The sequence below is a fragment of the Gadus morhua genome, chromosome 22 (genome assembly GCF_902167405.1).
Source record: "Gadus morhua chromosome 22, gadMor3.0, whole genome shotgun sequence".
Taxonomy (NCBI): Eukaryota; Metazoa; Chordata; class Actinopteri; order Gadiformes; family Gadidae; genus Gadus; species Gadus morhua.
Genome location: NC_044069.1, coordinates 19,184,441 through 19,206,439, shown reverse-complemented (window position 1 = coordinate 19,206,439; position 21,999 = coordinate 19,184,441). Strand labels below are relative to the sequence as shown.

The 21,999-nt window shown below is 43.9% G+C and overlaps 1 protein-coding gene across 5 annotated transcripts in view; it reads right to left on the bottom strand.

The window, feature by feature from the left end:
- thrb (thyroid hormone receptor beta) overlaps nucleotides 1-21,999 on the bottom strand; it is a 59,387-nt gene that overhangs the window by 20,386 nt on the left and 17,002 nt on the right. For 2 of the 5 annotated variants that reach the window (XR_003974558.1, XM_030347295.1), the window contains exons 1-2: nucleotides 12,414-12,646; nucleotides 6,149-6,208 (exon numbers count right to left, since the gene is read on the bottom strand). The exons of 1 other annotated variant lie outside the window; for it this stretch is intronic. Coding sequence is in view for 2 of the 4 variants with exons in the window: in XM_030347295.1 (XP_030203155.1) it covers nucleotides 6,149-6,208; nucleotides 12,414-12,462 (109 nt within the window). In the remaining 2 variants the exon portion in view is untranslated. Of the gene's footprint in view, nucleotides 1-6,148; nucleotides 6,209-12,413; nucleotides 12,647-13,292; nucleotides 13,358-21,999 lie in introns of those variants that run through there. 2 more of the 5 variants (XM_030347296.1, XM_030347297.1) reach the window with 2 other exon arrangements.

Below are 21,999 nucleotides of genomic sequence, written 5' to 3'. Positions count from 1 at the left end.
AAGGAGGGATTCTTACCGGTTTTCTCTATGTTTATATATTTTCCCACTGGGACAAATAGACTTTGCTTCTTTGAGAGAGAGGATGTCATCAAAGGGGGCCAATGAGACCCATCAGAACCTTCTGGAGCTTGTGTTGTTGTTGTGTGAATCCTACTTCAGTAGAGACCTGCTCATTACTGCCCCCAAAGTGTCAGCCATCGTTTGAATCATTAACGCCTGACCTTTTTATTTGAGATTGGTTTGTACCCTCTTCCCAGGTTATCCCCATTCGCCAGATGGACCACTGGGAACTGGGAACGGTTGGGAATCTGTCGGAACATTCCATATCCATCACGGATCCTGGCAAAGGGCTGTTATGTCTGTCATCCATAACTTGGCTCTTAAAGGGAGCATTGGTCCTGCTCCTAATCTGGATTTAAAGGAGCAAAGCTTCGAACAGTGCTTCGCAAGATAAGATGCAAATACAAATACAAATAGCCCTATAGTGGTCAAACGCATGCCACGACCTGGCTGCTATTGGCCGTTCTGAGTTTCCTGAGCCCATGACTTGTAGTGAAGCCTGGACATCCATACAGCCCTGTTTCTGAACACTTCACAGCACCAAGATAGTGGACAGGTTTTCTTTCCATTAAAGTTAGGATACTTTCCATCTTAGACATGCAAGTGTCTGCCAAATTCAGATCTTTTTTCAGACTTGGATCTTCGATCTAGTGTCATATACGGCAGTGTAATGCTCTTGCGCCTATTCTGGGTAATGTACGGTAACAAAGTGGAGATGTAGGGGGCTACGATCAGCGATTTAATCACAGATACGGACTGACATGACCAGATCGCACCAAAGGTGAGTTATTTTTGAATAAATCAGTCACATTGCATGTGACTGTCAGAGGGGGAATGCAGGCCACACATGCCAGTGGAAACACGGAAGGGAGGGACGAGCTGGCTCTGTCTGTTTGGGATCTCGCTTCAAATACCAACAGAAGTGACGTCTACCAACATCGTTGATACAACCTTTAAGTGGTAGTGGTGGTGACCGTCCCTTTAAGACAGGGTTAGCAGCCTTCAGTGGTGGTGGTGGTGGTGGTTGGGACCGTCCCTTTAAGACAGGATTAGCAGCCTTTCCTTTCCTTGATCAACATCATTACGTAACAGAATTGGGGAAAAGGCCTATTCTGAGGATAAAAGATCCAAGCTGTATCAAAACAGTCCTTGAATCCATCCCATGTCAACAGGCCCTTATCAACAGATACTTTAGACAAGGTGTGCCTGAACTAAATACTTTGAACTGTTTATAGATATTTGCCAGCTGGTCTCTCCAGTTTCTCTCTCTCTGTGTGTGTGACTCTGTGTGTGTGTGTGTGTCTGTGTGTCTGTGTGTGTGTGTGTGTGTGTGTGTGTGTGTGTGTGTGTGTGTCTCTGTGTGTGTGTGTGTCTGTGTGTGTGTGTGTGTGTGTGTGTGTCTATGTGTGTGTGTGTGTGTGTGTCTCTGTGTGTGTGTGTCTGTGTGTCTGTGTGTGTGTGTGTGTGTGTGTCTATGTGTGTGTGTGTGTGTGTGTGTGTGGGGGGGGGGGGGGGGGGGGGGTCTTTGAGTGGTGGAGCTGTCTGGATGGTCCCCGGCTCTTTACAGCAGAAAGCTGAGAGCCTGGAAGCATCTGAGTGAACCTGATGCGGACGCGGGCCGCTGTGCCGCGATGCAGAGGAACGCAGAGAGCTCCTCAAACACACGGGCGCTGATGAGCCCCACTTAGTGCCGCTTCACAGCAGCAGCCCTAGCTGCGCAGCTATTTGGAGATGTTGTGGTGACTCTGCCTTTACAGCCGACGCCAGCATGACGTCTGTCATTTCCAACCTGGCGGCTCCTCGTGTAACTACAGGCCGCTACAGGATACAGGGGGGGGCTATTCAGAGCCATGGTCTGTGGGCCGTCTCTGAGGGGCAGGGCCCCGTCTAGGACAACCCTGAAGCCTCCCCAGTCCCACCGCTGTGTGGCTGCTATGTATGCATGTATGTATGTATGTATGTATGTATGTATGTATGTATGTATGTATGTATGTATGTATGTATATATATATACAGTATATATATTAGAGCTGTCAGTTAAACGCGTTATTAACGACGTTAACGCAAACCAAATAACGCAAACCAAATTTAACGGCGTTAATTTTTTTATCGCGCGATTAACGCAATTATTTTATACAAAAAAAAAAAAAAAATTTTTTTTTTGGCTCAAAACAAAGAAGCAGTAGCCTGACTGCTATGTTCAAATGACATTTGTTCAAAGCAGTCGTTTAATTGCACTATAGGCTCTTTTTTTGTATCGTCCTGTTTTGATCAGTGTATACGCCAATGTTGTTATCAATAAAAAATCATTTGCACAAGGCAAGCCGATGCACTTCACCATGTTGATAAGATAATTAAAATTATAAGAATTATGGGACAAAAAAATCAAGGGATATTTAGCATAGAAAAATAATTTGTGATTAATCGCGATTAATTAGAGTTAACTGTGACATTAATGCGATTAATCACGATTAAATATTTTAATCGCTTGACAGCTCTAGCGATTAAAATATTTAATCACGATTAAATATTTTATCACGATTAATCACGATTAAATATTTTAATCGCTTGACAGCTCTAATATATATATATATATATATATATATTAGAGCTGTCAAGCGATTAAAATATTTAATCGTGATTAATCGTTAAAATATTTAATCGTGATTAATCGCATTAATGTCATAGTTAACTCTAATTAATCGCGATTAATCGCAAATTATTTTTCTATGCTAAATATCCCTTGATTTTTTTGTCCCATAATTCTTATAATTTTAATTATCTTATCAACATGGTGAAGTGCATCGGCTTGCCTTGTGCAAATGATTTTTTATTGATAACAACATTGGCGTATACACTGATCAAAACAGGACGATACAAAAAAAGAGCCTATAGTGCAATTAAACGACTGCTTTGAACAAATGTCATTTGAACATAGCAGTCAGGCTACTGCTTCTTTGTTTTGAGCCAAAAAAAAAATTTTTTTTTTTTTTTTGTATAAAATAATTGCGTTAATCGCGCGATAAAAAAATTAACGCCGTTAAATTTGGTTTGCGTTAACGCCGTTAATAACGCGTTTAACTGACAGCTCTAATATATATATATATATATATTCCCCTGAATCCAAGGCAACAATGAAGCAGTAGCTTCATTGTTGCCTTCAGTTCTGCTCTGGGGTCTGTGGGTCTGCTGGGAGACCAGAGCCACACACAGAAGAGTCCAAGATGAGACGCTGACTGGATGATCCTGCAGGATTTATGCAAGATTGGCAGCAAACAACAAAAACATGAGGAACTGGGTGACCTGTTGGGATGTAGCAGCTGCTTATTTAGTTTGAATGTGTTAGCACTTTGTGTGCGCACGTGCGTGCCTACATGTGCCCAACCTTTGGAGCACTACTAAAGTACAACTAATAGAAGTAGACCTTTATATGTTGGCCTTCACTCCTTGTTTTGACAAATGTTAACCTGGTTTTATCGATCGTCTGCCCACCAGCAGCTGGTTGCACCAGCAGAACGTAAGGTCCCACTTAGGCTACGTTGAACGTAAATCACCCAAACGTTCGACTTTACACTCTACTAAAAAAATAGCAGCTGCACCAAGCAAATAGTTTCAACGTAACACTAAGTTATAACTTATCTTTTACACCTCCCCTCTAGCTGGTTTAAGTTCCATACTAACGATAAAGAACCGTTAAAAGAAAAAAACGTAAAATGATTTCAACACTAAGGCAGGGTAAAGATGGCTATTCGTTTTGAGCAATGGGAAGAGGAGTTTCAACGCTGTTTGCACCAGGAACGGATTGTCCGTGACCGTATCGATCCATTTCTTTATTATGATGATGTTGAATTATATGCGCGATTTCGGTTTTGCCGGGCGGAATATTTTATATATTTATTTATAATAAAATCCGCCATCAAATAGCTTAACCTCACGCCTATACCGTCCAAGCAAATTTTAGAGAATTTTTGTTTGCCCTCTCATTTGGGTGCCAACGCGTCTTCCAGAGGTGGGGGTAAGTCATTCATGTGCAAGTCACAAGCAAGTCTCAAGTCATAACCTTCAAGTCTCAAGTAAGTCCCAAGTCACTGTGGTGAGAATCAAGCAAGTCACAAGTCAAGTCATTGCTCAGGTCAAGCAAGTCACAAGTCAAGTCATACAAAAATCTGATGATCTAACCCAGTTTCCACATTTAAAAATCGGTAAAGAGAGTGTTTCATTTTATTTCAACATTAACAATAACAATGTCTTAACAATACCTCAAACTATTCAAAACATTCCAAAACCATTATGTGCATAGTTTGAAAATGTTTTTTATGATCATTACCTCCAACCTATGAACAGAATCAAATATAACCTCTAGGTAGCTGTATACGACAACAGTTCAAGTCATCACTCAATCTCCCTACCTGTTGTAGAATATTATTTGCAACACATGGCATCAGACATGAAAAAAAAGAATATTTCAAAAGTAATATCACATACACATACTGTAGGAAGGGGAAATAGTAATACACAAGCCTGAAAGCTGGTAGCAATCTTGCTGCCTCGCAACATACATCGACTTACAATGCATTGCATTTGCAAAAAAAAATATTTGACAGTACTTTGTCACTGAGTTCTGTGGTCACATTATCACCCCACCATGGCTGAACACACGTTCAACAGGTGCACTTGATGCAGGGACTGCTATAACTCGTACCTCCACCTTGAACAAAAATACACTTAAAACCACTGAGTTAGAAGTAGCCTACTGACATGAAAATTAAACAAGTTAATCATCTGTGGAACGGGCAGGGCTCGAAAAACTCCAGCCAATGATTTTCAGAAACACAGAGTGGCATTGGACAGTAAGTACGTCAATTAAACGGTCGTACTGCACTCCCCCTCCCCCCGCGCGTGACCTCTTCGTGCATGTGCACGTACTCAAAGCTCGTGACCCAGAGCAAGCTTCTGTTTGTTGTTATCCTGCGGTAGCTACTGGAGCTAGTTTACTAGCTAATCCACATTTGGACCTAGCGCTAGAATACAACCCTAAACTCCAACCTAGCTAGCATGCCCTGGCCCACTCTCGCGCATCTGTGTTCGCGCTCTTGTGTGATTGCGCGTCCATGTACTTGGAATGGGTGGAGTCAGAGTCAGCGTTGAAGGAGAGGGGGTAGGACCATTTGAGTTGCGTCTTTTCAAAATCTGCTGGCGTATCGCAAATCACATATCAAACCTATAATCTATAACTTTAGAAAAGTCATTTCGAGTCATCTGTCTCAAGTCTAAGTCAAGTCTCAAGTCATGAAGCCCAAGTCAAAGTCAAGTCGAGTCTTTTATCAGTGTTAGTCAAGCAAGTCTCAAGTCCTCAAATTTGCGACTCGAGTCTGACTCGAGTCAAGTCATGTGACTCGAGTCCCCCATGTCTGGCGTCTTCACTCGGATAAGGTGGAAACTTGCTGGTATTTCCTGTTTACATTGTTAGCTGTCAATGATTGGCTTGAAGTTATTGGTGTTAAAAGCGACACTGGTACAATTTATGCACTACTAGTAACGTTACAACTTAAGTTATGGTGGTGCAACCAAAATTTAGAACACCTTTAGTTTGACACTAGCTACGTCGAGCGTAGGATTAAGGCGGACTTTACACCCGAACTTATGATCGGCTTTACGTTCTGCTGGTGCAACCGACAGGCCTCGACTGCACTCCAAGCTAACCCCAGACCAGGGGCTTCCTCAGGACTCTTCATTTGGAGCCATTAACATATTTCCTCGAGTGTGTGTGTGTGTGTGTGTGTGTGTGTGTGTGTGTGTGTGTGTGTGTGTGTGTGTGTGTGTGTGTGTGTGTGTGTGTGTGTGTGTGTGTGTGTTAAGGCTGGCTGGGCTCTCCAGCAGAAAATCTAAACAATTAGCAAAGTTCTGCTCCCTATCAGCAGTGGTAGGCAGCCTGGCAGTGTGGCGCAGGAGATTTTTTTTGTACCCTTGAACAATGACTTATCTTATCTCTGAAATATTTGAATCTTGTCTCTTGTAATGTGATTGGTGGATTCAAATAAAGAATTAAATGCGTGTGTGTGTGTGTGTGTGTGTGTGTGCGCCTTACCAGAGGAAGTGGTGAAGTCTGACAGCGTTGTGGAGCCGCAGAGCTCGCAGGGAGAGGCACCTAGGAAACACACAGAGCCCAGAGTGAACACAGCGAGCCATAGACCTCCACTGGGGCTCAGTGATAGACCTCCACTGGGGCTTAGTGATACACCTCCACTGGGGCTCAGTGATAGACCTCCAATGGGGCTTAGTGATACACCTCCACTGGGGCTCAGTGATAGTCCTCCACTGGGGCTTAGTGATAGTCCTCCACTGGGGCTCAGTGATAGACCTCCACTGGGGCTTAGTGATAGACCTCCACTGGGGCTCAGTGATAGACCTCCACTGGGGCTTAGTGATAGACCTCCACTGGGGCTCAGTGATAGACCCTAGAATTGGGGCTTCTGGATCTCCTTGTAAAATGGTTTGAGGGGAAAGCTAAACGTCCGCCCAACAACAACAACAACGAGAGGGAGGGGCAAGCAGGAAGTGCACCACATGCTCCAGCAGCCTTAAGGTGGGCTGACATTAAAAGGGGCCCACACACCGCCAAGACTCAAACAAACGCACAACTGCCTTCAACCGACCACGCCGTTGACTCTCGTCTGACCCATTCGGCAGAGAAGCTGCATTGAAACACACCGCAAAGACTATTGCCAACTACACAGTAGTGTACAAGTTCTGCGCTAGCGTGAGATGCAATAAGTCTCCTTAAAATCGGGTGGTGCTAGTCTCGTGCCAGTAATCCAAAACAGGAAAAAAAGGAAATGACGGAACGGAGTGCAGACCACAGATTATCTTCCAACACTGCAATAAACTGTTCCTCACTTTTTTAAGCCCATGCAGCCATGGCTTCGAGACATTTGTAGAAATATCCCAAAAATGTAGTTTTTAACTCTGCCATCACTGTTTCAGTGGTTTGTTTACCATCGTCACTTCCGGCCCTCCCACACACCGCGATGATTCGCCACTACACAATCAGAGTATCCAATGGCTCCAATCCTCAAACCGTCAACGCTTTCAGACTCTGTAAGTTGAATTGGACTAGACACCGTCCGCACGGTTCCAATAGCTTCCATCACAGCTAAACACACCAAGCAGATTTGTTCCCGAACTCGTCCGAGTCTCCCTAATGTTACAGATGGCCAACGGTTGGGCCCGTGTGTTCCAGGCTTAATGTGGGCCGACCCAGAAGCAGCCCCTGTTCAGCCATATTCAGGAAACGGTTTCCAGGAGGGTTCTGGAATAAATTACCAACCACCTTCTGACCGACATCCAAGAGCTAGTGCTGCCAAACGTAGAGAAATAAATAAAGCCGCAGATCGACTGAAGTCATGTCAAGGTCAAACAAATGAGTGCAGAGCCCAGGCTTAAAGAAGTGAGCACAAACACCAGCCCCCCAAACGGCTCACTGGCCCAGTACCAGGAGAGCGCTAGGCTTGTGAATGACCCAGTGGCAGGCCGGGCCCTCTGTCTCACTACTGGGAACAATGGGCGCTCTAATGGCCCGTTGTCCTGTCCCCGGGCTTAAGTCTCTTTGAATCCATCCTTTGCATAATAAGCTGAGACCATCACCCTTCAATGACCATTTCTGTCAAAATCTAAATTTCGGTTGAAGAATGCAAAAAGGCCATTCCCTTTATAAATATACATACATACAATGCATATAGAGATGTCCGATATTATCGGCCCACCGATATTATCGGCCCGATATTAGCATAAAAATGTAATATCTGTCAATATCGGTATCGGATTTTTTTTGCCTTAAAACCGATTTTTTTTTTTTATTATTATTATTATTTTTTTATTTATAGCTCAAATAAATGTTTTCAAAATTGTGCAGTACAGTGCACATTGTAATTGACTCATATTTGTGCATTTATTCAATTAAGGTTATTGAGTTTTAGTTAAAGAAACATACTGCTATGTTGCACATAGTTGTTAAGGTACAATGTTTTATCATTTGTGAAGTCAAGTTTGCCCTATTTGTTGTGGGCATTGTCAAGATTATCTCAGGGAGAGTGTAATCCAAACTGTTGTCTGAGACCATTAAAAAAATAAAAATAAACATGGCACTTTTCCCTTAAATTAAGTTGAAGTATTTTTCTTATTTTGCACAGACAATGTTAACATTTGGAAAGCCTTGTTGCATTCAAGAATGCATCCAGTGGGGCATCACAATAACATTAAGCATGTTGTGTTAATTCCACAACAGGAGATATGTAATGTTACCTAAATTAGGTTTGAGGAAAAATAACCCAAATATCGACATCGGTATCGGCTGATATCGAAATCGAACATTTAGAGTTGGACAATATCGCATATCGGATATCGGCAAAAAAGCCAATATCGGACATCCCTAAATGCATACAATACAAAGAGACAGACAGACAGACACAGAGACACACGCACACACACAAACACACACACACACACACACACACACACACACACACACACACACACACACACAGTGGAGACTGTGTGTGTGTCTCCGAAGGGAGAAAGTTAGGTTAAGAAGATGCATACAAATATATATAACAGCTATTATTTAGTTTCCATGGTAACAGATTACTCATAGCTAAACTAGTAGGTTATTCTTGGCCCTCTTTAAAGTCTTTGGGTGGGCCAGCACCTAATATTGACCAATAACACCACATGAGCGGTGTTGTGGTGTCAAGGGTTTAACACCACCCCAATGGTGGTGCTCATGTGGTGTTATGGGTTTAACTCCACCCTCACGGTGGTGCTCGGGTGGTGTTATTAAAGAAACAGCCTTCAGTCTTTATGGTTCTGATCGACTAACTAAAAGTAGGAACCCTGACCAGAGGACTTTGAGAAGGTAGATGTTGCTGTTGAGGCTATATGGTTAACAAATACCTTTTTGTTGCTTAAAGATCCCATGGTGTGGAAATGTCCCTTTTTTTTTTTTACATTAATATGAGTTCCCCTAGCCTGCCTATGCTCCCCCAGTAGCTAGAAATTCCATTGGATGTAAAAACGAGCACTAGGCATTCTGCTCTGCCTTTGAAAAAACGAAGCTCAGATGCGCCGTTTTGGAATTTTCCCCGTATATCGTCATAAGGGGAGATGCCACCTCCCCTTTCTCTGCCTTGCCAGCCAAGAGAATTTGGCCCCAAAATGAGACAATGAGCTACGACCATGCGAGCACCACAAGGATCTATATTAGCACAACACATTTATTCACAGATAGGCCAATGGAATTGAAATAAAATGCATTTCACATTCATTAACAACTGGTTAATTTTGAGAGTTGAGTGAATACATTTTTACATCTAAACACCTGAACCAACTCACCACACTAAACAAACTCCAGTGGGAGCTATGAAGAAAGCTATCATACTGCCTTGAAAATGTAAATGTGCACATATAAATAAAATAAACAAACAAAGTTATAGCACTGCATGAGCAATGAGATTAGGCTACATCAGATAAAACTGTTTTGTAGGCTACTGAAGCTGAGTATGATATACTGCACAATATTCATTGTCTTTTAACATGAAACCTGAGTAAACTTATGTTCAAAGATCTGTATTCATCAGAGTGCAAACATTTCTGAAAGAGCATCACAAGAATTAGGCCCAGGCCTACTTGCTGATTAACTTTTTTTTCTCACTGCAGTCTATTTGCTGCTGCTGGCTCCTGAAATTTGGAATCTTTTAGCCTTTACGAGTGCATCGATATCAGGTGCCAAATCCTGAGTAGCAGCACATTTCACAATGTCATTCAAGTGTGTGTTGGTTAACCTTGAGCGGTGCTTTGTTTTATTTAGGTTCATTACAGAGAACACCTGTGCACAAAGATAGGTAGTCCCAAACATGGATAAAACCTTTGCAGCCAGGGATGTTAATTTGTGGTACCCTGGCAAGAGATATTGTCAAAATGTTTCCAAGTCCACCGACGCAAATTTGTCCTTCGTATTGGTATCGCACTGAACGTCAATCATCTCGAGTTTGATGTCAGCTGGCATGTCAGAAGGCTTGACTGTAAATGGCGAGCGAAAAACTGCAAATTCCTTCTCTAGTTCACTGAAGACCTGAAGCCTCCGCTCGAACTCCTGCAGCAATCCTGTTATCTTGTCTTTGTATTGATCCATATCAGCATTACGTCCGGTCGCACGCACAGCTGTTAGACATGGGAAATGAGCAGTGTCACCGCTAGATAGCTGCGTCTCCGAGAGTGACAGTTTTAACTTGAATCTTTATTTATTTTTTGCGGCCCTGCAACATTTTGGTAAGATTATTCAGGTGCTGTGTAATATCCACCATAAAGGCAAGATCCTGCACCCACTGCGGACATTTAAGTTCCTTCACTGGGCTACCCTTTTTCTCCATGAACTGTCCAATTACCTCTCGTAGCTCAAAGAAACGTTAGAGCACGGCACCTCGGCTTAACCACCGTACTTCAGTGTGGTATGGTAGGCCAGCCTGAATGTCATCATCTCTGAGAAAAGTGTCAAACTGACGGTGATTCAGACCTCGCGCTCTGATGAAATGTACAGTTTTTAAAACCACACTCATAACATGATCCCTTTTTAGTGTTTTGCAACACAACGCTTCTTGATGCAAAATACAGTGAAATGCCCAAAAATCTTGTGTCCCATTTGCGGTCTGTACTTTCTCTCGCAATTTTGTCGCAACGCCTGCCTTTCTCCCGACCATTGATGGTGCACCATCTGTAGCCAGGCTGACGGCTACTGATGGCGGACCAGTCCACTCCGACCTTGTCCAGCGCTCCAACGAGAGAGCTGAATATGTCATTCGCTGTTGTAGTGTCCTTCATAGGCACCAACTCAAGGAACTCCTTGGTGATTGTCAAAGTCTCATCAGTACCTAGAAGAAATATGGCCAGTTGAGCAATATCTGTTACATCAGTTCTCTCATCAATTGCAACCGAAAAAGCAATAAATTACTTGATTTTGTCATTCTTGTGGCTACCCAAGTCTCCTGAGAGCTTTGTTACCCTATCTGCGACAGTGTTCCTCGACAATTTGGCAAAGGCAGATTGCTTTTCAGAGAACACAACTTCTGCAGCCTTCAGCATGCATGTTTCCACGAACACACCATCAGAAAATTACTTGGATGCTCGCACTATCTCGTGAGCAATAACGCAGCTGGCTTTCAATGCTGCATCACTGACCTTGCGGCTGAAAGTAAAAGTAGACTGCTGTTTCTTCAGACCAGCTAAAAAATTGTCTATCTCCTCTTTCCCTAGTTGTCCTTTCAAATGGTGATATTTTTCTTTATGAAGAGTCTCATAGTGGCGCTGAATACTATATTCTTTGAGCACTGATACTTGCTGATTACATACCAAGCACACTGCTTTTGTATTCACCTCTGTGTATAAATAATTCTCAGGCAATTTCTCCTGGAAAACTGCACTCTCCACTTCTCTTCTTTTTGACAAAGACACTTTGGTAATGGGGATTCCACCCTTGATAACTTCTTAATTGTGGTGAAACAAGGACAAGTGTGTAATTCCTTCCTTTTTTATTTTGGCTGACCAGCATTTTGGTTATTTCCTTAAAAAAATCCTAACTCATCACAGGAATGTGCTATCAAATCATCTCCGGCCCGCGGGCCGTATGTTTGACACCCCTGATGTATAATATGATATTATTTAGATATAGAGTTCCAGGACTCCCGCCGGAGCACCCAGAGTGTTCTAGAATATTGACAGAACACGGCTAAAGGCTGTGTGTGCCTCGCCATTGCGATACATCCACTGTAAACAGAGCGCATGGTACCGTGGCCGCTGCTCAGGGCCACACCCCCAAAACAAATACTAAAATATTAACGGTAAGGTCTACATGATGTAAGATATTGTAATATTCCCTATGTTCCTATAACTTCAAATGATATTACATTTATCAGAATTATTCTATAAATATATATAGAGAGATAGAGAAAATAATATAGAGAAAGAGAGAGACAGAGACACTGAGAGGAGTGCGACAGAGACAGACAGACCATGAGACAGAGACCAGAGAGACAGAGAGACAGATAATTGATTGGAAACACTATTTGTCTGGTAGCAGATGTACAAAGGTCAGAGTAGGAAAGGTGTCCCGTGCAGGAGGAGCTCGGACTGTAGCTCTGACAGACGACCAATGGCAGGAGCCAGAGCAGACGCATTCATACGATAATAACGGCAGCCCAAATGACATAAATGTCCCTCAATCATGTGAGCTGGCCGGACTGAGGCGATGACCCAGCGACCAGCATCACCCTACCCTCAGAGCCAGACGTGTGCCAGGCTTGTACCTTGGATCAGCTCCTGATGAACGCTGGTGGTCTCAGCTTGGTTAACCATCGTTTTAGGAAGGAGTCAGTCTTTCAAATGCCGGGGAAACATTAAAGGTTCTCCTTCTCTCCAACCAGGGCTCAATGAGGCTCCGCCCCCTCAACGCTCTGCTCACGTTGAGGGCGGAGAGAGCCCGGAGCTCAGAATGCAGGGGGGACGGGTCAGGCTTGGTGGGGCCTTCCCTGGTCATAGTGTTGGGTTACGCTCACAGAGTCGTGGACACCTCCGCCCAGCAAACACACCGCAGTAACACACACTGAGGGGGGGGAGAGAGAGAGAAAGGGAGAGAGAGAGAGAGAGAGAGAGAGAGAGAGAGAGAGAGAGAGAGAGAGAGAGAGAGAGAGAGAGAGAGAGAGAGAGAGAGAGAGAGAGAGAGAGAGAGAGAGAGAGAGAGAGAGGGAGAGGGAGAGCGAGAGCGAGAGCGAGAGCGAGAGAGAGCAAGGGAGAGAGAGAGAGAGAAAGGGAGAGAGAGAGAGAGAGAGGGAGAGAGAGAGCAAGGGAGGGAGAGAGAGAGAAAGGGAGAGAGAGAGAGAGAAAGGGAGAGAGCGAGTCCCGCTTTGGCAATGTGAATGTTTATTTCTCATGCCAATAAAGCTTTTTTAATTGCATTCAGAGAAAGCGAGACAGACACAGAGAGCGAGAGCGAGCGAGCGAGAGAGAGAGAGAGATCATAAGAGGACACATAAAAGAAAGGGAGGCTGTCTGAGGGAAAGCGAGCAACTGTTGGAATGCCAGAGACGTTACAGAAGTAAACAGCGGTGGCAAAGTGCCAGAAAATCCATAAGCCCCTCCTTCCATGAGTGTGTGCAGCAAACCACACACACGCCCCTCCCTCTTACCCATTTGGCAGCAGTGCTGTTGTGTGGCTGAAGGGTTCAGATCAGGACAGCCTCGCTCGGCTCCACCTTCGAGTCTCTCTCTCTCTCTCTCCCCCTCTCTCTCTCTCCCCCTCTCTCCCTCTCTCTCTCTCTCTCTCTCTCTCTCTCATGGGTGGAAACGGAGGGTTGTGGAGCGAGCGAGGGCTTTTGATGCAGAGGGGGGCGTCGTCAGCTCAGGGAAGGGAAAAAACATTGGCGTGTTTGTGAGGAGAAGAACTACAAATGTAGCGCAGGCACACGCACAGTGTGTGTACCACTGGTGAGCAGACAGAGCTCTGGGTCAGAGTCCTCCTGGAGAGAGAGGGGGGCCAGCCCAGGACACAGGCAGGGGCTTTAAGGATACTGCAGTACTCTTTTAAATATACAAGGAGACGGGCAAATAAGAGGGGAAAAATAAATAGACCCATCCAAACGAATTCAACCCCGATTCTTTAGAGTCAAAGTAGGGGAATACATGTCGACATCGTGCATGTGCGTGCACGTGTGTGTACGTGTGTGTGTTTATACGTGTGTGTGTGTGTGTGTTTGTACGTGTGTGTGTGTGTGTTTGTACGTGTGTGTGTGTGTGTGTGAACGTGTGTGTGTGCGTGCGTGTAGGTTTGTGTGTGCGTGTGCGTGCGTGTAGGTTTGTGTGTGCGTGTGCGTGCGTGTGTGTGTGCGCTTACGTGCACTCAACAATATTCAGCTATTTCACTGGGAGCACTTCACATCTCATCAAGTCTGCGACAATACGGGGCAGATAAGGACAGAGCCGACCACATTACCCATTGGAGCCAGAGGATGCTCCACGAAGACGCCCAGCAAGGAAACAGAACCCTGGCAGCAGGCTGGGAGGTGGCTACCGTCAACTGCCATCATAATAATATCTATCCATCTATCTATATTTATATCTAAATAGTTACTGATCCTCTGGTTATGGGGGACGTAATGGCAGAGTTTCCCTTCAGGGCCACCATGTGGGCGCAGTGTTGCCCTGGGGCCAACTTGGTCTCAGCGGTCTGCGTCTGGCCGGCCTCAGTGGACCTGCACTGATCTTACACTCACCTCTCGTAGGAGACACAAAGTGTTGACTGATGTAGCCTGGGATTACATCGGCAGGCCGCTACAACTGAGAGACGATAGAGTATAGAGAGTACAGACCAGACCAGGATGAATACTTACTCTTCTGTCAACTGCTTCAACTTCTCCTTTTTATGTCCTCTCAACTGAAGGGTATACTTTGTAAGGTAGAAACACGCCCACCAGCCAGTGATTTAGTAGATCCTTGAACCACACATACACACACCTTCCTTTAGGTGGAGTTCCCCCCCCCCCCACCCACACAGCCTTCCTTTAGGTGGAACACACACGAACACAAGCACCCCCAAACACACACACACACACACACACACACACACACACACACACACACACACACACACACACACACACACACACACACACACACACACACACACACTTTCTTTAAGTGTAGTACCACCACACACACCTTTCTTTAGGTTAAGTCAGCCCTTTTCATGGTGCTGACCTGTTGCTCATCGAGGCTCTAGTCCAGTGATTCTGAAATGGGGGTACTTTGGATTTCTGCAGGGGGTACTCAGAAATTCTAAAAAGAAAAAGCTATACTTATTTTTCACCCTGACAAAGTAGCAATTCTGAAAGCTAGACAATAGAAAATTGATGGGATAGTGGTTTAAACGTAAATCTGAAAACAAGGAGAAAGGAAAAAGGTGAGAAGGAAAGCTCATCCAGAAATCCCATAATGTCGTCAGTATTAGGAAGAATATATTTGAATTGGATTAACACTTCACGCTCTGACCCTGCCCTGGTGTCGTACTTCTTTTGTGTAGAGAAATCAGCAAACAGTTGCATGAAGCACAGGCCCATGTTTCTCACTAAATTGTGAGAGATTTGCAACCTTTAAATTTAAATGTTTACACTTCCAAAAGGAATGCACAATACATTATTTATGGTCATTTTATTTATTTCTCTCAATATAATGGGGGTACTCGGCTGAAAATATATATCTTAGAGGGGGCACACTATGAGAAAAGGTTTGAGCAGCAGTGCTCTAGCCGGTCTCAGTCCGAGTACCAAGGAGTACCTTCCTCCCTCTTCATAACCCCTGGTAGTGACTGAATAGGGGCCAGGCACAAGGGGATCTCAAACGGCCAACTTACCAACAACCAAACCTCATCTTTGGAAAAATCTGTGCTGATGCCTAATTTATTCCATATACACGGAAAACCACCCAACTTTTGTTATTCTCCACCCTGCAACATCGGGTGCTTTAAAACAAAACGGACAAATAAAAAAGTATCCTTTGAACAACATCAAAGACCCTGCCCTCCTACTGACCCGACTGTGTTAAAGTGGGTAATTAAGTTTTGAGATGGAAAGTAAATGGTTGAGGGTGTTTGAGCCCTATTAGGAGTAGTCAAGTGAGGACCTGAATGGAGCCACATCCTGCTGGTACTCTTAAATAAGCAGAACTCAAGCCATTAGCCTTTTCATTAGGCATACCGATAGGCCAGTGTCATTTAAGTTGGATATAACAGTGTACCGGTTGGGTTTTTAATTCAAGTTTTATATTTGCTGTGTTTTAATAGAAGTAAGCCGCATCATAGGTCAGGTGAATGACCTGATATCCCTCACCCCTACGAGGTCTACGACTCAAACCCTGTGAAGACCAACCCTGTAGCAACCTACAGTAGGCTCACTATTAATGGAAGAGAGCAAAGACTGAATTGGCCTAGCAACATGGGAAGGGCTGGGTAAAAGTATCGATTCATCAATGCACTGCAATTTATTTTTCCTCGATTCAATTTCAATTTAGATTTTTTTTTTTTAAATTGATTATATCCATAAAAAAAAGAAAAAAAAAAGAATAGCTTACTCACTCATTGTAATCTAGAAGCGAGTATGCCTCAATTTACATGCCCTTTTACATTTGTCCATGTTATGATTATTACTTTTATGCTGCAAGTTTAGCTCAGGAACAATACTATACAATGGTATTCCCTTTTTGCTAGTTAAAGCACAATGAAATGGTTAATTCTAAATAATATTTAGGTATTTTTGTCATCTGCACGCATTATTGAATCGATATCGAAGCAATTGGATCAATATCAAATCGAAATCGAATCGAATCAAGACCTAAAGAATCAAATTTAATTTAATTGTGAGGTACCTGGCAATACCCAGCCCTATGGGAAAGTACACGAAGGAAGAGCAGTTGATAGCTAGCTTGTGCCCCTCTATTACCTTGAGTGTAAAGCCTTTGTGTGAGTATTGTCCTGTGAAAGGTCGTTTTTGAAAATGCCCAGCTCCAGATAAAAGGACAATCATCCTCTCACGTTGGAGTTAGATGACTGAGCATTGGTCCAACGTATGGGAACCGTATCAAGCAAATGTACTGTACTGAGAAAAACAAAAGAAAATTACTTTGTCCAAAAACACGCCCCAATCCGTACATCCCCCTTTGAAATAGCCGTTCAAGGGGGAAGGCGAGTTTTTCACTGGGTGTTATGGTTCACTATTCTGAGAATTACCAAGGTTAACCAAATATAAAACTAATTAGCGAACAAACACAGTGTGCTTTAGCCATGGAAGCAAGCAAACCAACTGGATCCACTTAGATTAGTAGATTGTGCAGTCATAAAGCTCTTGGCCCTTCGTTGAGCTAGCACTCAGAAGGCACCACACTCCCATTAAGACATGCTTGCTAAATAAAGTTCCCTCACATAGATGAAAAAATAACTCCATTAACTTGCCATCTCTGGGCCTAAAAAAAAAAAAAGTTTGGTTCCTGTTGGTTGTCAGTTGAGGTCATGGGTAGGTAGGGAATTTATTTTATTTTTTTATTTTATTTTTTCCAGCGGCAGCGAATGATAGGTAGGTTGTTTTCATTTAAAAACGAGAAAATTCGCTCATCATTGTACAGAATGAAGAGGTGCTGTACCAAAACGTAATTATAGAGGTGCTGTACCAAAACGTAATTACATTAATTTTTATTTTATTTTTTATTTATTTATTTTTTTTATAAAACTCATAAAATAATTTGGGTCGCACATAATTTGACGGGGTCGGTTGGAAACCGGAACCAAACAAAATTTTTTTTTAGGCCCTATACTTCTCACGTTAAGTTCATAGCAGGCTCAGCAATGCGCTATATGGAGACGCAGTGCTTCTAAATCTGGTCAGTTTTTAACAACTGGAGGACTGGCCGTGGTTTTCAACACTCTGAGCAGGCAGAGTTTACTGGAAGAAGAAAGGTAGACGAAGAGCTGCCAGTGCGCCTCAGATACCTCAGGGATGGAGAGCGACGTCTTGGCTTCAGACATCGAAGACTAAACCAAACAACTCCTGAAGCTGAAACCAATGATGCCGAGAGGAGATTTATAACTGAGTGCAAATGAGGACATCGCAAAGGGAGAGCAGTCAGTGAGCTTTCCTGAACTAGCGCCATCTCTCCAGACACAGTGTAGTCAAGCTGATTCAACTTATTTATACACTACTCAAGAACATTTTAAAGATGTGTAGAACCCTCCAAAAATACACTGATATCTCACCCCATTTTCTCTGAAATTGACTACGCAGAAGACTCAAACAACTGATAGACAACAACACACGCATATCACCGTATTGTTCGAGAATGAAGTTGTGGCCTGTGTCCCGATTATACCGACCAAAATTATTTTCCGGAGCAGCTTATAGGTCGTAATAGCTGACCGACCAATAGCTGACCAGATAGCTGCTGAGAGCAAATATATCAGGGGGTCCTGTCGCGAAGTTGGTTTTGGAATCAGGGGTCCATGCATATACGTTTATACATATTTGCGAACCACAGGTAGAAGGTTGGGTCACATTTGGACTGAATATCCGAGTGATACCCCAGGGTTCGAATAAACATCTCTTTAGGGAGGGGAGGCAGCCCTGAGAACAGCCCACCATGGATGACTGGAGGAGGCCCTGGACTGTTTTTGGACACTAGAATCCTACTAACCTTCACCTCCGCTAGCCCTCTGACATCAGTGGGAGAATCTGCAAGACCCACAGAGACAGACGGGTTCAACTAACCTGGTTGTAATAATTTAGTTTAGCTCTATTTCTCCATGGTGGCACTCCCAGTACGTACCCAACAGCACCAGTTTGTTTTCCATTGGGTGGAACAGCCCCAATCCCGAAGCCCAAATTCATCTAAACTTTGCTCGATGTTCCAACCTTCTCCCCTGCCTGTGTTCTCGTGGAAGCGGTGTGTGTTCAGGTACTTTGAGGTTCCCTGGCGCTCTGCTGTACCTCAGTGGGACTCTGAGTAGTGAGGGTGAGAGCTTCCCCGTCCACGCAGACGTCCTACCTGCTGATGTGGTTCAACCGTTCAGCTCTTTGCATTATTAAAATAATTTACAAATGCGATAAACAATCAACTGATGAACCTGATTCTGATTCACGTAGGGAAAGATATGCAGTGCCAGCTTACATTCTCTCCACATCCAAATATTTAAATATTCGTTTTGAGAACCCAACGAATATTCAAAGCTGTGATGGCACACGCAGGCAAGTGCTGCTGACGCCTCATTCACCCCCTCCAAGACACTCCCTAACACCAGCGTACCTGGACTAGCATGTTGCTCTATGCGCCTTAAGCTTAACAAATCCAAATCAAACTGGATTACAGTAATCATAAGTGGCTGAAAAGCTTAATGCCACACTTGAACTCCAGAAACATTCTCTTCCTTGATGGGTGTGGAGGAACATTGGAATAGATCATGCTGGTTTGATTATGAGTCAAACTAGTGCAGTGCCGCTCCAAACGGCCTGGTGCCAACAAGCCATCGCTGGGCCCCCCTGCGGCTGCAGCTTGATCCAGAAACCCTCGTTCATCTTCACACTGGACCCTACCCTCCCTCGGGTCCTCAGCTGTCCCCCCGCCAGCGAGTTCTCTTCGGGGCCTGTTGGGAACGGACGTTGTAGCAGCGTTCCCTGGAACTGCTCCTCTGAACAACTACGCACTCAACGCTGCACTTAAGTTCAGAGCCTCCCCTGACCAGAGTAACTCTAGTGTACCCAGAGACTCCCCTGACTATAGTGAGAGTAACTCTAGTGTACCCAGAGCCTCCCCTGACCAGAGTAACTCTAGTGTACCCAGAGCCTCCCCTGACTATAGTGAGAGTAACTCTAGTGTACCCAGAGCCTCCCCTGACTATAGTGAGAGTAACTCTAGTGTACCCAGAGCCTCCCTTCTATAGTGACACTAGTGTGTACACACACACACACACACACACACACACACACACACACACACACACACACACACACACACACACACACACACACACACACACACAGTGAGTACAGGATACTGGCTTCACTTCAGTGGCCTATAAGCAAACAAGTCTTTAATGGTCTCTGAAGACTCAGACCACACCCACCGCCTTCCTCCACCGTCCAGTCGCCCCCCACAGAGAGGGGAGATAATAGCCCAATAACAAAGTATCACTTGGACCAATACACAAACCCCAGCACCACCACCAAAGTCAGCCGTCAGCCTAACTGTGATCAGTATACTGGCTCGCTGGGTAAAGCCTAAACTGTTTCTCATAGTCTTTTCTAACCAGCAAACAAATCTAATAAAAACAAACTCTGGCCTCCCATTCTCATGAAACCGAAGTTAACAGAATGATATAATTACACTGATGAATTGTTTTAGAGTCTACGAGCAGATCAGTGTAACAGGCCTGCGATGTGAATCAACAGGGCTGAGATTATGTATGGACATAAAAAAGAATCTTCACACAATATCCCAAACCCATAATATGGTTAGATTCATTTCAACAGTGAAATGGCGTCCACAGCGTAATGTATGATGCTCATGTAGAACACAGATATATGGGTAGGACAGAATATACAACAGATGTGGTTTGATGCTGGAGGATTCCACTGCATTTACATTCAACAGTGAGTCCCCAATGGCTTGGTGCAAAACAAACCACTCAATTTAATAGAACCAAGTTGTTCAGCTCCACTTTGATCCCAGTGGTCCAGTGGTGGAGGCAGGGCACTGGGAGAAGACCAGTGGTGGTGGGAACGCACTGGGAGAAGACCAGCGTTGGAAAAAGGGCACTGAGAGAAGAGGAAAGGACCAGGCAACCAATGTGTTTGGTATGGGGAAACACAGAGCCTTCTACTGTACAACAATCACGCCCTTATTTAAGAAAGATCAGGGGATCAGCTCTGAAACATTTTACAAATGCCATCCCAGTCCCGTCAACCGGGAGCCGGCGGCTCGTGGCCCGGGGTTCAGGGTCCTGTCTGCAGCAGCAATGCTGAGACTAAAATCTTTTGTAAGATCCCCTGATCTTGCAAAAGAATGATGACTGATATCAATTTCTTCCATTCTCAAACAAGCGTTCGTTTCATTATCATTCTCTTGACTGCAAACAAGCCAGGGGCTGGGACGAAGAGATACTGATAGATGCACAAGAGTGTTAATGCCTGAGGAGTAAAGCTGAGAAGAAGCTCTCAGCTGGCTGAAAACGCGGGTATGTAGCTAAAGCTAAATCAGAAAAAAACATACCCCGTCTATTTCTCATAGCTCTCATAGCCCAAATGTTGGGGTTCACTTTGAATACTAGTCTCTCCTGGTTGAAATTAAGATATATCAGTACACAGCTCTTTGAAGCAGGTTTCTTTTTCAATCTCTCTAGCATTGTATTTAGTTATTTAGTTACTATGCAACAAACAGCTGGAATAAACTCCCTGAGGATTGGGACTTCTCCCAACTCTGACCAATTTTAAAACAAGATTGAAGGCTTTTATCTTTGCTTTAAATTTCTGCTAAACCTTAAATAGATTGCTTTTTTTTTAAACTATGCCTCTTGTATGAAAGTGCTTTATAAATAAAGTTGCCTAGCCTATTAAGACGTTTACTGGCTACGTCTCAAAGGATGTTTGTCTTATGTCCATTTGTCCCATGTGTAAATAGACTTTGCCTTGTTAATCTCAGCCTTGTTCGAAAAAGTTGAAGTCGTGACCTGTAATGTTGATATCTTAATAAATCTTCGGATCCGCGTGATCTATGGTCATCAACAGTCTGGGTTTACTGCAGGGATCGACCGATATTATCGGCCGATATTCGCGTTTTTTACGTGTATCGGTATCGGCCGATTCGCGGCTGATTTTCGCCGATATTTTTCCGCTTTTTTTTTTTTTTTTTTACTTGTTCTACCTCACCTGTTTTTAATATTTGTTAAATATTGCTCATCTAATTTTTCTTACTTGTATTACCTCAACTGTTTTTACTATTTGTTAAATATTGTTTTTTCATATTGAAGTTCAATAAATGTTCCTTTTTTTAAATTGAGACTTGTAACATTTGTTATCAGTGTAATTTTTATGATTGAGGGAGCAAAAGCAGTATCGGCTCTAAATATCGGCTCTAAATATCGGTATCGGCGTATCGGAGTATCGGCTAAGGCTGATGAAAAAATATCGGTATCGTATCGGCCCTAAAAAATCTGTATCGGTCGATCCCTAGTTTACTGGTCTACCGCCGATAACACAGAGACTGCAGCACCAACCTCCTCGCCTCTCCTCCCCTCCCCTCTCCTGCCTCACACGAGCGGTGTTCACACGGTCAGCACTAAGCCAGGAGGAGGCGGGCTGGTGG